Genomic DNA, 14,648 nt, shown 5'->3' on the forward strand with positions numbered 1-14,648 from the left:
ATGAAATCCGTTTATCATGAAAAATGTTCATCACGTTGTTAAAACTTTCAACATAAAATGTGTCTCGTGCAAGGACAAAATCATGTGGACTCTTATACAACACATAACTTGTTAGCACTTTGAATAGGAGTTTTATGGCGACTGCATCTGAAAGAATTTGTCTAGATGGTTCATCATTTTTATCTTTCCTGCATCTACTCTCAGCATAACACCCCGCGTGATTTCCTTTGTAATGCTCAATGATGTTGAGAAGGTTCCGTTTCAGGATCTCAGGGTTCCCATTACAATTTTTCATACACCAGAACGCATGTGTGAGTGTCGTTTCAACTTTGTCCTGAAGAAGAGGTGACCAAGTTTCCCTTTTTGATATAGCGGCCCTGTTGACACATTGTGCAATGCCTTTTTTCATGTTCTTTGTTGCATGCCAGCTATCGTTTTTGGTTTGTTGAGTGTCCTGTTTCTCTGACATATTTGTTGATTGCCATGTTTCTGTCGTGTGTGTGTACATTGATGGTGACAACAATTTCATTCATTTCTTCATAAAATTTCACAGTGCCAAAATTTTTCGTGTCGCTGGGATACTGGGTCATTTGCTTTTCTAACACAAATTTGCAACAGGTTTTGAGAACACTTTGCATTATTTATTACATAGAAATATGGTATTTCAAGAAAATCGTTACAAAGCTGATAAAAAACATGGTCAATGAAAAAAAAATCAAATAAATATATACCAATTCAACCTGACTGAATTTTAAGTTTGCAAAGTATTAGACATACAAGTAACATATATACATTATATCTGTTACTTTAAATATACTCAATGGATTCACAAGACATTCCTTATTTTACGCCCGCTGAATCACCAAAGGAAAAGAGTAATCTCTATATAAGATAAGCCCGAAACTGTACGTCACGACGAAGACAATAATCGTATAGTAAAACCTCGTTATACTACTGCCGACATTTGTCCAAAGAAATGTTGGCGCTATAAAGGGGTTTTGCGATAAAATTAGGTAAATGTATAAGAATAGTCTAACAAGATGAGAAAAAGGGGACGTTGAAATAGGTCGGCGGTAGGTGAGGTGGACAGTTAAACGAGGGGCATTATATCGAGGTTTTACTGTGTTAAGTAATCAAACATAAACTCGCGAAATAAGTATTGGTAGAAAATGTTCCTCTCGGATCAAACTCTTGCTTTGTAGGGAAAAAAAGAGTTGTCACGAATGGAGAAAATTCCGGTAATTAGTGGTATTCCGCAAGGCTCAGTGCTAGGACCACTTCTTTTTCGTAATATATATATAAATGATGTGCCACCTGTAACAAGCATGGGAACGGATACTGATCTTTTCACTGACGACACGAAAGCGTTTAAAGTAATAAAAAAATAAAAAGACTGTGCAGAGCTCCAACAGGATATACTTTCACTATAAAAATTGTCGGAAATCTGCTAACTACGTACGTTTCCACCCCGACAAATGCGAAATGATGCGTGTGGGAAATATTCAAATATACTCTGGATGAACGTTTGCCGTCATTACTTTTTGTGAATTAGGAAAGGGATATTGGAGTCACCATAGATGATAAACTAGCATTTGACAAACATTTATGCGAAAATCTTAATAAAGCAAAATCTAGTATGTGAGTATTGCGGAGAAAACTGGAATATATCAACATTCATTTTTTTTTATATATATAAACATCCTTAGTAAGACCTTATATTGATTACGCAAACCAAGTCTGGTGTCTTGATTAAAACACCCTTTTAATAGGAATTGAAAATGTTCAACGTCTAGCGACGGAACAAGTACAGAACAGCTTAAGAAATAAAGATTACCAACATTAACGTATTCCGTCTTTGCGTATTGCAGAGTTATCTTCTCTTGAGAGCAGGTATTGATTGTTAAGTCATTTGTTTGTGAGAGTACACATCCCTGCACGAACCAATGGCGTAACAATCAATACCTGCTCTCACGAGAAGATAACTCTGCAATACGCAAAGACGGAATAGAAGATCACGTGGTGATATGAAAGAGGTGTATAAACTAATTTCCGGAAAATATGACACAGAAGTCGCAAACTTATTTACAATTAAAGAAACCTCAAATACAGGAGGTCATAACCTAAAAATAGATATAAAGAGTATACGAGGTTAAATATTAAGTACTCGTTTACACAAACAACTGATGACAACTTGAACAACCTCCCGCCAGTGGTAGTAAAACAGTTAAACATTTGAGTACGATATAGATGAACATTGGAAAAATCAACCACAAAAGAATCGTTTTAAAGTAAAAAGAAATAGTTTAATTTATTAATTGAAATAGTTAATGATATAATAACGGGTAAAATATTCCGCAAGATTATCTAAGCAGGAATGTACAAGGGTGATCAGACCAAAGTTTGTTGAGTCTGTGTTTACCACCTAATTTGACAGACTATTCCAGGCCTCCACAACCCTGTTGCTGGAGCTGTTACTGCTGATTTGTCTGTGAGTCCCCCTTTTGAACAGTTTCTTGTCATTCCCTCTTGGCCTGGTATCATGGCTATGGGTCATTGTAAACATTTTGCTATTGTCTATATTGTCTTTCCTTCTAGGATGTTGTATGTTTGTATCATATCTGCTCGTCGTCTTCTATATTCTAGAGTCAACAAACCTAGATGGCGCAGTCGCTCTGGATATGAATTATATAATTATGTCGGGACTAGACGTGTTGCCCTTCTTTTTACGTTTTCCAACGTTTTTATACCTTTATTGGGAGTGTAGACCAAACCACACCGGCAAAGTCAAGGTGAGGGCGGACTAGTGATTTTTATAGTGTATGTGCTCATATATTATCCACTTATTAAAACGTTCTGAAGATGAGGCCTACAGGTTATTTTTTTGCTTTGGCTACTGATGTTGATATGTGGTTTTCAAACTTCTCACTGTTCTGTCCATAATAACCCCCCAAATTCCTTCATAGTCTACAGATTGAATGGTGTATAGCTGACCTACCTGTTTGAAAATGTATTGACGATGGTACTTTATATGTCCGATCCTGAGGTGTTTACATGTATCTACATTGAGTTTCATAAGACATGTTGCTGTCCAGTCACAGATCGCGTTGAGATCTATCGGAATATATTCTACGTCTTCTGTTTCTCCATTGTTGATTGTTTTGTAGATTTTTGAGTCACCCGCAAAAAAAGTTTTGAGGTACTGGATAATGTGTCGGGGAAGTCATTTATGTAGATAAAAACGTACCGGTCCTAGTACGCTCCCCTGGGGGACCCCACTTGTGATATGTACATGTACTATATTGGACGCTGAACCATTCATGACCACCATTTGATCTAATTATGGGTTTCTCTTTGTTCACCAAATCTTGAGAGTTTGTGTAGCAGCCTTCTGTGTGACACTTTATCAAAAGCCTTGCTGTAGTCTAGATAAATAGCATCAGTTATCTCCCCTTTATCACTTCTAGTAATTTAGTAGTGCAGGTTTATATGTAAAGACGGAAAAAGTAACGCACTTTTTGTGGTAAATTTCGCAAAAATCATCGGAGATATTTCATTCGAGTTAAGTTTAACAGTTAACTGCACCTCTTTTATATGAAACAGTTTATGAGAAAAAATGACATTGAAACACTAGACGGCGGCGGTGTCTGGAATGACGTCACCCATCCCCTATTCTAGTGTCTATTCTTGACCGCGTGTGTCCTTCGTGGGTGAAGATCATTGCCCTTACTCTTCTCACCATATAAAGCTCATCAACCTATTTATTCTTTGAACCAGGATGCCATTCTTTTCCACCAAAAATGCCGTGTCAGTTTGGTGACGTTTTTTTGGGCGTCGGCGTGTTTTCTAACCCGCCTGTTTTAAGTCCGTCCCACAAATTCCCAATGGTGAGAAATATATGTACTGTATGGTGACCAATCAAGTACTGGAACATTGTTTTGTGGTAAAAAAAAAAAAAAAGCACGACACCCCCCTGCTAAATGTAGCCTGGCATTGTCTTGCCATGAGGTTATATGATTCCGCTGCATGACGGATAGGGGGAATGGCGATCGGCTGGAGGACCTGATCCGCGGTATGTAACGGCTATGAGATTGACATGAATGACAACGAAGTGAGATTTAACACCAGTAGAAATTCCTCCCCAAACCAAAACAGGCCTTCAAATCGTTCACCGCGACGTCAGTAGACACGTTGGCGGCCATCGGATTGGAAAAGCGTAAACCGAGACTCGTCAGTAAACAGGTCACGACTCTAAACGGAAAACGGTCCCTGGGGTGAGGCATGCGTATTGTTCCGTCTTGACGTTACGACGTTACGCTAATATATCCACGTTTGGGACGGTCCGTTAATCGTCCAGTGTGCATAAGACGACTGACAAAACGGGCAGTAGTTCGTGCATGAACACGTAACTGCTGGACGACGTGACGTTGTGATGGAGCTTGTACATTAGAGCAATACCCCAACCTCTCTCAGCGCCATACGTTGGAACATTTTGGTTTTTACTGGTTTTGGATCGTCAGAAAACGTGAACGTTATTTACACGTTGACTCGTACAAAATATCACCAATACCCATATGCATTATGCTGCAGCTGTCACAACTTTAAAACAGAAAGGGATTTAAGGACACGTGAAGTTACACGAAGAAATATGACTACCGTGCAAAGACAATACAAACCTTTTGTTGAATCATCTGCACCAAACTGACGTCTGTCTGTCTGCAAAACGGCAGACCGCGGTAACGACCGCTCGGAAAAACCGCCATGTACGGTTATTTCACAGGTGTATTTTCATTGTTCCTGGAGAGAGACCGCGAGGACTTCACTTTGTCGTCCTGCATTTTCCCAAACTATCAAAAACCGCATAAAGTATCCCAATTAAATATGTAGAGCTCTAACAAAGTCCCATCCTGACACAACGTCATCGTAACAACCCTTTGTTAAAAGGACGATAAACATAATCAAACCAAAACCAAACTGTAAACCAGATTCTATATTTTTTTTTAAAGGTGACGGGATGCTTTGAGTCTGAAGACGTTGGTGCGAACGCTTTGGGAACTGCTGCGTAATTGACGGGACCGTTTTGTTAGCGGAAGTCTGATGGTACGAGATGGTCTTCGTGGTGTAGTGGAACTGGACTAATTCGATGATTGGCGACCAGGTAGTTGCGTTCGGAGGGTCCCGGGTATTCCCGCTCCTGTTACAGTGGATTTTACCATTCATGATGTTCTAGTGACTAGGAATTTGAATGAGCTGCGTTATCGAGACGAAATTTTGACGACGGTGGTATTCCTGTTGTTACAGCGTCATCGCGCTGGAGCTAATTTTCAACAAGATTATGCACCAGCGCATTCCAGTCGCGCCTGCATGAAAAACAATGTTCATGATTTGCCATCTAACACGACATGTCACCCAAAGGGCACGCTTTAGATAATCAAAATAAGGCATCTATAATACTATATAACCGAATCGTTGACCGAGGAAGGTAACATGTTCTCCGCTCAACTTCTCAATCGACTGACAATTTCAATGCAACGACGCTGCAACACTGATTTCGGCACAAGCTTAGGTCATACACTGGACTGAATTTGTGACTTAGGAAACTCGACTAACTCTTGGTTTATGTATAAGAAAACTATAGCAGCCATTAAGTAAAGACTGTAAGGAAGGACTTGTACCGGCGAACTAGAAATGTTGCACTGCACGAAGAGAGATTTCAACAAAGACAAGACACCAGATTAAGACTCTGTTGCTGTCGAAAGGAATACTCAAGTTTTCTTTATCTCGATATCTGCCAAACGACAATGTGGAGAACAACGTCGTCCAAACCTCAAGCATTATCAGCCAATTGATTAGAGAAGCTAAAGAGAATAAATACTACTGCATTGAAACATATTTTATTGACACTGAATAGTCGAAGGGGTTGGGCACAAGTTCTTACAACTTACTAGGCCCTATCCCATACAACTTGACAGTGGCATGATCAGACAGTACAGACGCTTGTGGATCCGTACCATAAAAATTGAACGAGGTATAGTAGCTCTGGAATATTACCACAATACACATCACACCCTGAAGATAGCAATGAGTTAATTCGGACGCATAATTTTGCGGTTCAAAGTTTTGGAGAGCTCTACAATATGAAAAGTCTTTGAAAAAGGGAGCGACAGAGTAAACAATTCAACAATAATTTCGTCCAGGGAATGAGTATCACCATCAAGGAAGTAGCCAGAGAAACATGAAGACCTCGAATTGAGTATTTCATCTATCAACAAGACAGCAATGGCGTCATGGACAACATGACAATCACTACAACGACGCATGTCCAGGCGGATGTCGTCACGCTGGGGGAGGTTGTGATATGGGCGTAGATGCAATTCAAACATCGCACATCACGATGTAAATTTTTACAGAATGGTAGGCTAACTCGGCAGTACATGTCCAGCATGGAGAAATACCATTCATCCCTGGAAATTACATCAAGTGTCCACAGGAAAGATTTTATAACGAAATCGGCGACAACTAACATGGACTAATGTACTAGTATGACTTATGATATGAATATATGGACAATGATCTGAATATAGAGGCAACTATGTATGCGTTCAGAATGAATAAAGAAGCTAAACTAAGTTAGAACCAATGAAAACACAGAACTAAGTGTACCCGTGGATGGATAGGTTTCACAAGCCAATACGTCCAGGGAAGTACACGATATCGGTATACCAAAATGGCATTCTGGTAGGGCTAACATGGCTGCTGCGGTTGTATAAGATATCAATGTAAACAGTGGGAAGCCTCATGGAGCGGTAAATGGGTACATGAGGAAGTGACCTGAGGTGCTATCAAGCTTCATATCGGTCCTCGTGATCGGTAGAACTACAACTACGGTGGAGATCAGTAGTTGAGTAGTTTTTAGTAGCGGAATGATGTTGATGTCGCTAGGGGATTCCAAAGTTATAAAGTTCAGCAAAACATGACACATCCAAGAAGTGTTCAGGGAGTATTGTGGTGGGGAAAGGTTATAATATAGTGGAGTTGAGGGATTTCATCGGGAATACATGTGTCACACGTCAAGGAATGCGCTCTCTCCATTTTCGGCACCGTGAGAAGGCCGTGGACGGCAAAGAAAAATAAATCAGAAGAGTTGATGAGGAAAGAGGAAGAGAAACTCTGTGAAACTCGGCAAGCAGTAAGCTGGGACCAAGTGGAACCTCCCGGAGAGGAATATGACATGGGCTTCAGCCTTTAATAGTTCTATTAGGTCTGGCAGTAGATCCCTGCTGTAAACTATGTGGATTAGGGTAGACCTAGACAGGAAGATTCTGGCCCAAAGCCTGATATTGTATTATAGTGAGAACAAGCCAGACCGTCATCACCAAAATCTAATTATAATCGTACTGGGAGAAGAAAGACTGCGAGAGTAATCTCAGCTAAGTATGATAATGTTGTTTGAAAAACGCACGTTTCCATTGGAGGTTGGTTGAACATGTTTCCCTGTACAATCGCTTTTGCAAATGGTTCCCGTTGACTGTGGTATCTTTAAATTCAAAACTATAGCTATCAAACGATCGGGAGCAGTTGTTAAAGCGCGTCATGCCGACTATGACGCCGACGAAAAGAACCGTTATTTAATGCTGATATAGACGAGTATTAGTGTGGCCACCACTACTAGCCCACCAGCCGCAGGATGTTGCAAATTAGTCTCAAAACACCAGAAGTGGGCTGGTTACCAACTGATGACGTGATAGGAGGTTTGTGTCCAGACTAATGTAGTATACAGCGTATATTGACTTAAACCTCTGCAAATCATATACTAAGCATAAACTTGCACCTCTTGCACGTATTAATATGTCACAATGATGAACCATGGGATCGTTTCCTTCTGACGTTGCGGGGGAAATGTTCCCTTTAACATACATTGTAGGTAGAGAGCTGGACTACTAGCAACAATTCACAGTCTCTGATGTCAAACTCCTAACGTGGGTACTTCTAAAAACTATTCTGGGTTACGAACAAACTGACAAACACTTCAATATAATTTGACTTGCATTGTTCAGTAAAAAAAATAAAAAAATGAAGAAGGTGGGATGCAACTTGTACTTTAACAATATTTAAAATAGTCCGGCATGTCAGCATACATATGTACGTAGGACTTGGTCAGCCATTCAGCGCATTCATTATACGACCATATCATTTCGACAAAATACGTAGAATCAGGAAGTATTTCCTTTTTTGGTGAAATATTCTATCATAATTATCTATCATTTAAGTACCTTGATAACAGACGGAGTATCTTTCTTACTCATGAAAAACAAAGTCCATGGTATGTAGTCGTAGATTATCTAGGCCAAGGTCAGGGGTCGTACCAGCTGACACTGGATATAGTGGCGACCCAACGACAATTTGTTAAATTTTATGAAAACCCGTTACACAAAATCTAAACTTGGACGTGACTTACACTTCAGGGGAGTACGTGTCCTTAATGGACCCCGTACGTTACCTGGCACACCTACGACATTCCTTGATTTACCCGAATGATCTGCATTTTACGCGGGTCACAAACTGTGCCAAATGAAGTTGTCATGAAGCTAGCTAGTTTTACTGGGTTTCTAGCACTGTTACATCTACTTGGATAATAATGTTTGGCATAGAAACTGCACGGTATCATTAGGTTGGTATCAATCTATAATGTTAATTTATGAACTGAATCTGTAGTTACTACTGCTTGTCAGATTAATCTACATACTTTAGTTGTCTGGTTTCGAATACGTCAATATATGTTTTTCCTCGTTTTTGAACGTTATGTAACGAAATGCCTTTGTGCAGGAGGAAATTTCATTTAAAACCTCTCATATAACTCAAACAACACTTATGCAAGCAAAAAGGATAATAAAGGTAACACAGGTAAATTAAATGTCAAAAAGGAACAACCGGAAAAGGTGCGATAAAACTAAAACCCTGTCTCGAGGTAACAAATCAGTACTTCCGCAGTGATTCCTTTGAAACGAATTTTCATATTGTTTATGTGGTAAAAAGACAGATGGAATGTCGACACATTCAATCACGGAGCTTTATGCTTTGAACGGGTTGTCCCTTACAATGTCATGTTATCAGCTTTCACGTGTAAGCAAATTGTTACGGTGTGAAGTTATGAAAAATAAAGACAAATACAAACAGAACTTTTTATTAACTTTTTGAACATTTTAAACGATATGTATTTTCATTTTAACTGTTTCAATATATTTTATAGACCACTTGGTTCAAAGAAAGTATAATTGATTTTAACTGATAACTAATGTCTACATGTGATACGCCTCAGTGACAATATTTCGTTCTGGTCAAATCTGAACCATATCAATAGTGTTTGATATTTTTTATTACCTTATAATAATATCCTCCTGCTGACCTTAAGCTAGTGACATAAATACATGTACAAGTAACTTTGAATAGAAGGTCAACTTTAAATGCTAAGGCCCATGATCATGATATTTGGCCAGTAGGTACCTAGGATGGTATCTTCAGAACCGTTTAAGTGATGTTAAAATGTTTTGTGTTCTAGTTACCAAATTTGGTCCTAAGTTACCTATATGTCAGTTTCATGTAACATTGATGTATAAGCTTTAAGTTATCTGTCATCTTACAATGGTACATATTTATGTAATATTTGATAATTAATGACACTTGCTACACCCAGCAAAACCTTTCATAGATATAAATTGAAATATGAATAGTTAGAAAATAGATTCGGCCGAGTCAGGTCTCTGACACGAGAAGTTACGCTCGGACTACCGGTGTACTCCTCTAAGATATTATATATACTATCTGTATAACATTTTGTTATATTGTACTTAATCTGTGGAATTCCTGAATACAAATTAATCAATTGGAACAACAACAAGCATCTCTGGGTCATTCATTCGACCATCCGACAACCCAGACGATTTTATTAACATTTTTCAAAACAATCGTCGTTACAAAATGAACTCATTGCATGTAACTTTCCGTTGAAAATGTACATAGCCTACATGAGAATGGATCAATAAATAATACGAAGAAAATGAATATCAAACATATTTTTTTATGAAAAATTAAAAAGAAACTATTTAAAAACCGTATTCAAACCATTATTTTTCAAAAGAATATGACATTTCCAAGCATTCCTTAAATCTGCTGGACGGGAATACCCATGAGCCGTAAGGGTATTCCAGAATTGTCGATTCCAATATTCCACCTTCCCCGTATAAAATAATTTGTTGTTTACTGGGACCACACCCATTTTATTGGCAACAATAGCCAAGAATACGTCATCAAAAACAATATGTTTCGTAAACTGACTTGCAAACATAAAATCCCGAACGAAATTAATTGACATCACTATACTTCCGGCGCTGACGAATGGTGGGTAAATGTCATACGGGTAATCTGTTGATGATATATACCACTTACTACTTTTAGATCTAAACGGAAACGACCGCGGATTTACCCATCCCATGTATAGAGATTCATTACTGTTTCCGGTCATCTCTAGTTGCTGTAGTAACAGATCTGTGGCTACGTAATAATCGTCATCAACCAACATGACGTAATCACATTCTGTACACGAGTTCCCGGCCCAGATTAAAGCACCACGTAACTTCCACGTGTTCATGTAGTAGCTATCCTCGTAGTCTATAAGTAGTATATCCTTGTGTGTCTTTATTTCTTGTTCAACATCATTATGATACACCTTTGTCCTTCCCAATACAAACACTCGTTTTATCCCGAATACACTCTCCTCATTTGCCCACGTGTCACGAATAGCTTGTCGAGCTCTTTTGTTTTTTGGTGCTGATTTGATAACAAACAACAATTTTGTACTGTTTGTACACGTCACTTCCGGTTTTGTGATAAACATATATGGATACACATTGATCATTTTGGGCGTTGTATACTGCGATCCTTCTCGATGATTCCTCACAAATTTCCTCATGTCGATATTCAGTGGATATGAAGTATAGTTTGGGTTATTATAAAATGGTATCGCCACTTTCACCTGTTGCTCGATCTGTAGTTCCGATCGCCATCTTGGGTTTTCTAACGAGTACAAGGTCGAATTGAACCCTGATAACGCCTCTGCGGCTATACATCCATTTGGCTGAACACTTGGTCCAATATTTAAATAAAACATCGTTAAAATGAGAACAGATACAACGGAAAGTAACGACAATGCCATTAGAATTTGCTTCGGAAAACTCATCATCATGTGGTCAAAAGGCCTAGGTCTGCCTGAAAACGCCCCTCCCTGCCAACATGGCGTTCGGTCAAAGATCTGTTAACAGGGAGCTGATAATGATAACCGATGGCCCTGGTAAGCCACACTGGAGATAAGTGACTGATAAGACTCGAGGTCGTTAGTATCGCTTGCTAAAGCACGGTTCTTGCAAATTATAAATCCCTATATTTATCTATCGTTCAGTTTATCGTACTGGCTCGTGACAAATGTGAGTTTGAATGAATAGTTTATAACGTTAAGGAATTTATTTGCATATTTTTTTTTTCATCATACTTCTAGCAGGTGTTTCGATACATGTGCTAACCATGCTTTGAATGTGATAATGTTATGTTACAATCTTAACAGGAGGGGGCAAATATACAGCGAGCCAATCTCCCAAAACTAACAAGGCGTACACATTCATGCATCTGCTCTTTATCATAAACGCATGGGTCGTACAATATTACGTCCTATCTTCATTAACGCTGTATGTATTGGAAACACATTTTATTTTTGAAAATCCATTTTGCTCTGACTCGTGTCACTTACTTTGTGGATTAACGCTGTGCATACCAGATTTTCGTTTTATATTCATGTGGGTAACCCGACAAAAAATTGTTATAAATATAAAGCTAATAATAGGCAAACGTATATTAAATGTACATATTGCATCTCTTGCACCAAAACTAACATTTTATATCAATATGAGGACGTCGGTGACTCGGGAAATTACCAGGAAGAATCGCAGCATACCATCAAAACCGGAAGTTAAATGTACAAACAGTCGAACCAAACAACAAGATAATTCTGTCAAATATATTGTTTTGATGGCGTGTTTTTTGGCCATTGTTTCCAAAAAGCTGGCCATTGCGACGATAAACAACACATTGTTTGATATAGGGCCGTGGCTAACGCGTATTTGTTTAACGAACATATTTTCCCAGTAATATTTTGTAGATTTGTGAGAGAACCGGAAATGAGATTTTGTCTGTGGATATAAAGGCAAAATCGGATCATGAAACCATGAATGAGACTTTCTGCACACAGTTCAACACAGCGTGGAATATGTTTGAACGGAACTTTGTTATATATCTTAAAACATATTAAAAAGATGCATTTCAATCCTTATTTTTGCGTTTAAAACAACTAAGAACATTCTATTTTATCTTGCGGTGAGTTGTTTTTTCTAAATTGTGGAAACACCGTTTTCGTGAGAACGAGGTTTTTAGTTCAATGGTACAAGTTCCGTCGGGTATTAAACATCGTGCGGATTCCACTCGGGAATGTCCGTCAGAATGAAACGTCATGATTGATTCCCGATCAATCTAACAGTATGACGGAAAGACTTGAAAAGTTACCGACTGGAAAGAATTCACGTGCAATAGTGAAAATTATGTCATTTTTAGATAAGTCATTGGCACAGCTATTCAACCGTAAAATCGTTTTCATTTTAATTACTGACCTGTTGGATCATGAAAGTTGTTTTGTTTAGGACATCTCTTTTGATGGCCATGAAAGTCATTGTAAACTGATCGTTTGCAATTCGTTTTGAATCTGAATTTAAAATATCAAAACGCAAATGTACACAAGCAGTTTTTGAAAATGCTTTATAATATAATTCGTCAATTTGAAGTGTTAAAATATGAATTAGAATCTGTAATTGTTTTTGAAAATGCTACGTAATATGTTTTTTGAAGTTGAAGTGTTAATATACATGAATTAGTATCTGTAATTGTTTAACCTTTGGTCTCTGGCAAACACCCTGTACACTAACCCCTCCACACTCCCCTACACCTCCCTACCCTCCTGATATATAATGTATGGTATAGGCTCACAACGATTCAGCATTGGTATTTATCTGATGAAAATAGTACTAAAACTTCTATGTCTCTTTTATCTTTGTCTTTCTTTTTCTCAGTCAGCCACACTATCCCACATCCTCTTTTCAGTTAATTCCAGTCAATTTATTGTAGATTGGCTTTTCTATGTGTATGACATGCAAGTTATATTTGTGAACCAAATTTGGCATTAATGATAAACTGATTATTAAAAAAAAAAAAAAATACGTGCGAAATTTTGGTGAGATACATCTGGAAATGTAATACGAGAGGAAACCGGAGTACGCGGAGATAACCCGTGTAGTCGTGACTCAAAGCCTTTTCACGTCCGATCAGGGATATGTTCAAATCAACATAAGTCGAAAATGACAAAGTTTGCGATGGGCCATAACACAACACAACCAAGTAATTGGTAAGTGCAGAATGTAAAATACATCAAACTTTTTCAATACACAGGGATCTGAGAATTTGTTACAGCTATATTTGGACCTAAACGAAGGTGCTCAGAGTAATTATGTGTCCCAAACAAAGTTTGGGGACATATTGTTTCTATTCCGTTTCTTGTTTGTTTTTTTTTTTTTTTATTATTATTGTTCTTATTTCTTCCACTTTCTTCCGCCGACGAGGTTTCCGACATGTTTCTCGAAAACCGTATGGCGAAATTCAACGAAACTTTACATGAGTGTTCGTGTATGACAAGCGGTGCGCAAGAGTATTTTCGTTTTTCGATCGGTCATCCGACTGGTCAGCTGGACAGTGGCCGCTGATTGGTCGAAATTTAGACATTGTCCGGTTTTGATGAAATTTGGTATATAGGTGTAGTATGGCACTACCAAAACAACTGCGGTGTTTGTTTTGTGGTTAAAAAAATGGCTGCCATTTCCTGACCTCTGAGAGGTCGAAATTTAAATATTGTCGGATTTCGATCAAATTTGGTATGCTCGGCCTCCATTTCTTGTCCTTTGATTGGTCGAAATTTGAATATTGTCCAATTTTGATCAAATTTGATCACTCGGCCCCCATTTCCTGGCCTCTGATTGGTCGAAATTTAAATATTGTAAAATTTTGATCTAGTTTAGTATGTAGGTGAATCATAGGACAATGATCACTTCCATAGCTTAGATTTCACATTTCAACAAAATGGCCGCCGTTTTTTCCTCTGATTGGTCAAAAGTTAAATACTGTCTGATTTGAATTAAATTTGGTGCATAGGTGTAGTAAGGCACTACGAATACAACTGCGGTGTTTGTTTTGTGATTGTACAAAATAGCTGCCAATTATTGGCCTCTGATTGGTCGAAATTTAGATATTGTTCGATTTTTATGAAAATTGGTATATAAGGGGACTGCGAATAAAACGGCATATAATTTGTTACTATAGCAACCACACAGAGGATTCTGGTTGGTCAAAATTTAGATATTGTTCGATTTTGATGACAATTGGTATATAGGGGTATTAGGGGACTGCGAATTCAATCGCATAGGTTTCGTTACCATAGCAACCACATAGACATTTCTGATTGGTCGCAATTCAGATATTGTGCGATGACACTTAAAGAGGTA

General features: G+C 38.3%; 1 protein-coding gene across 1 annotated transcript; it reads right to left on the bottom strand.

Annotated features, from left to right (window-relative positions):
- Positions 1–5,080: 5,080 nt before the first annotated feature.
- On the bottom strand, positions 5,081–11,164 carry LOC110451752 (beta-1,3-galactosyltransferase brn-like). The gene is made up of 2 exons (XM_021499922.1): positions 10,481–11,164; positions 5,081–5,191 (listed from the first exon to the last, which is right to left on the bottom strand). The coding sequence occupies exons 1-2, from the start codon at positions 11,162–11,164 to the stop codon at positions 5,081–5,083; spliced, it is 795 nt and encodes a 264-aa protein (XP_021355597.1).
- Positions 11,165–14,648: the final 3,484 nt, after the last annotated feature.

The sequence above is a fragment of the Mizuhopecten yessoensis genome, unplaced genomic scaffold (genome assembly GCF_002113885.1).
Source record: "Mizuhopecten yessoensis strain PY_sf001 unplaced genomic scaffold, ASM211388v2 scaffold6169, whole genome shotgun sequence".
Lineage (NCBI taxonomy): Eukaryota > Metazoa > Mollusca > Bivalvia > Pectinida > Pectinidae > Mizuhopecten > Mizuhopecten yessoensis.

Excerpts from the sequence above, each read along its gene's own strand:
- LOC110451752 (XM_021499922.1), bottom strand. The coding sequence starts at position 11,164 with ATGTTTTATTTAAATATTGGACCAAGTGTTCAGCCAAATGGATGTATA. Across the intron at positions 5,192-10,480 it reads AATCTCTATACATGGGATGG|GAGCGGGAATACCCGGGACC; the intron begins GTAAATCCGCGG and ends CCACTGTAACAG.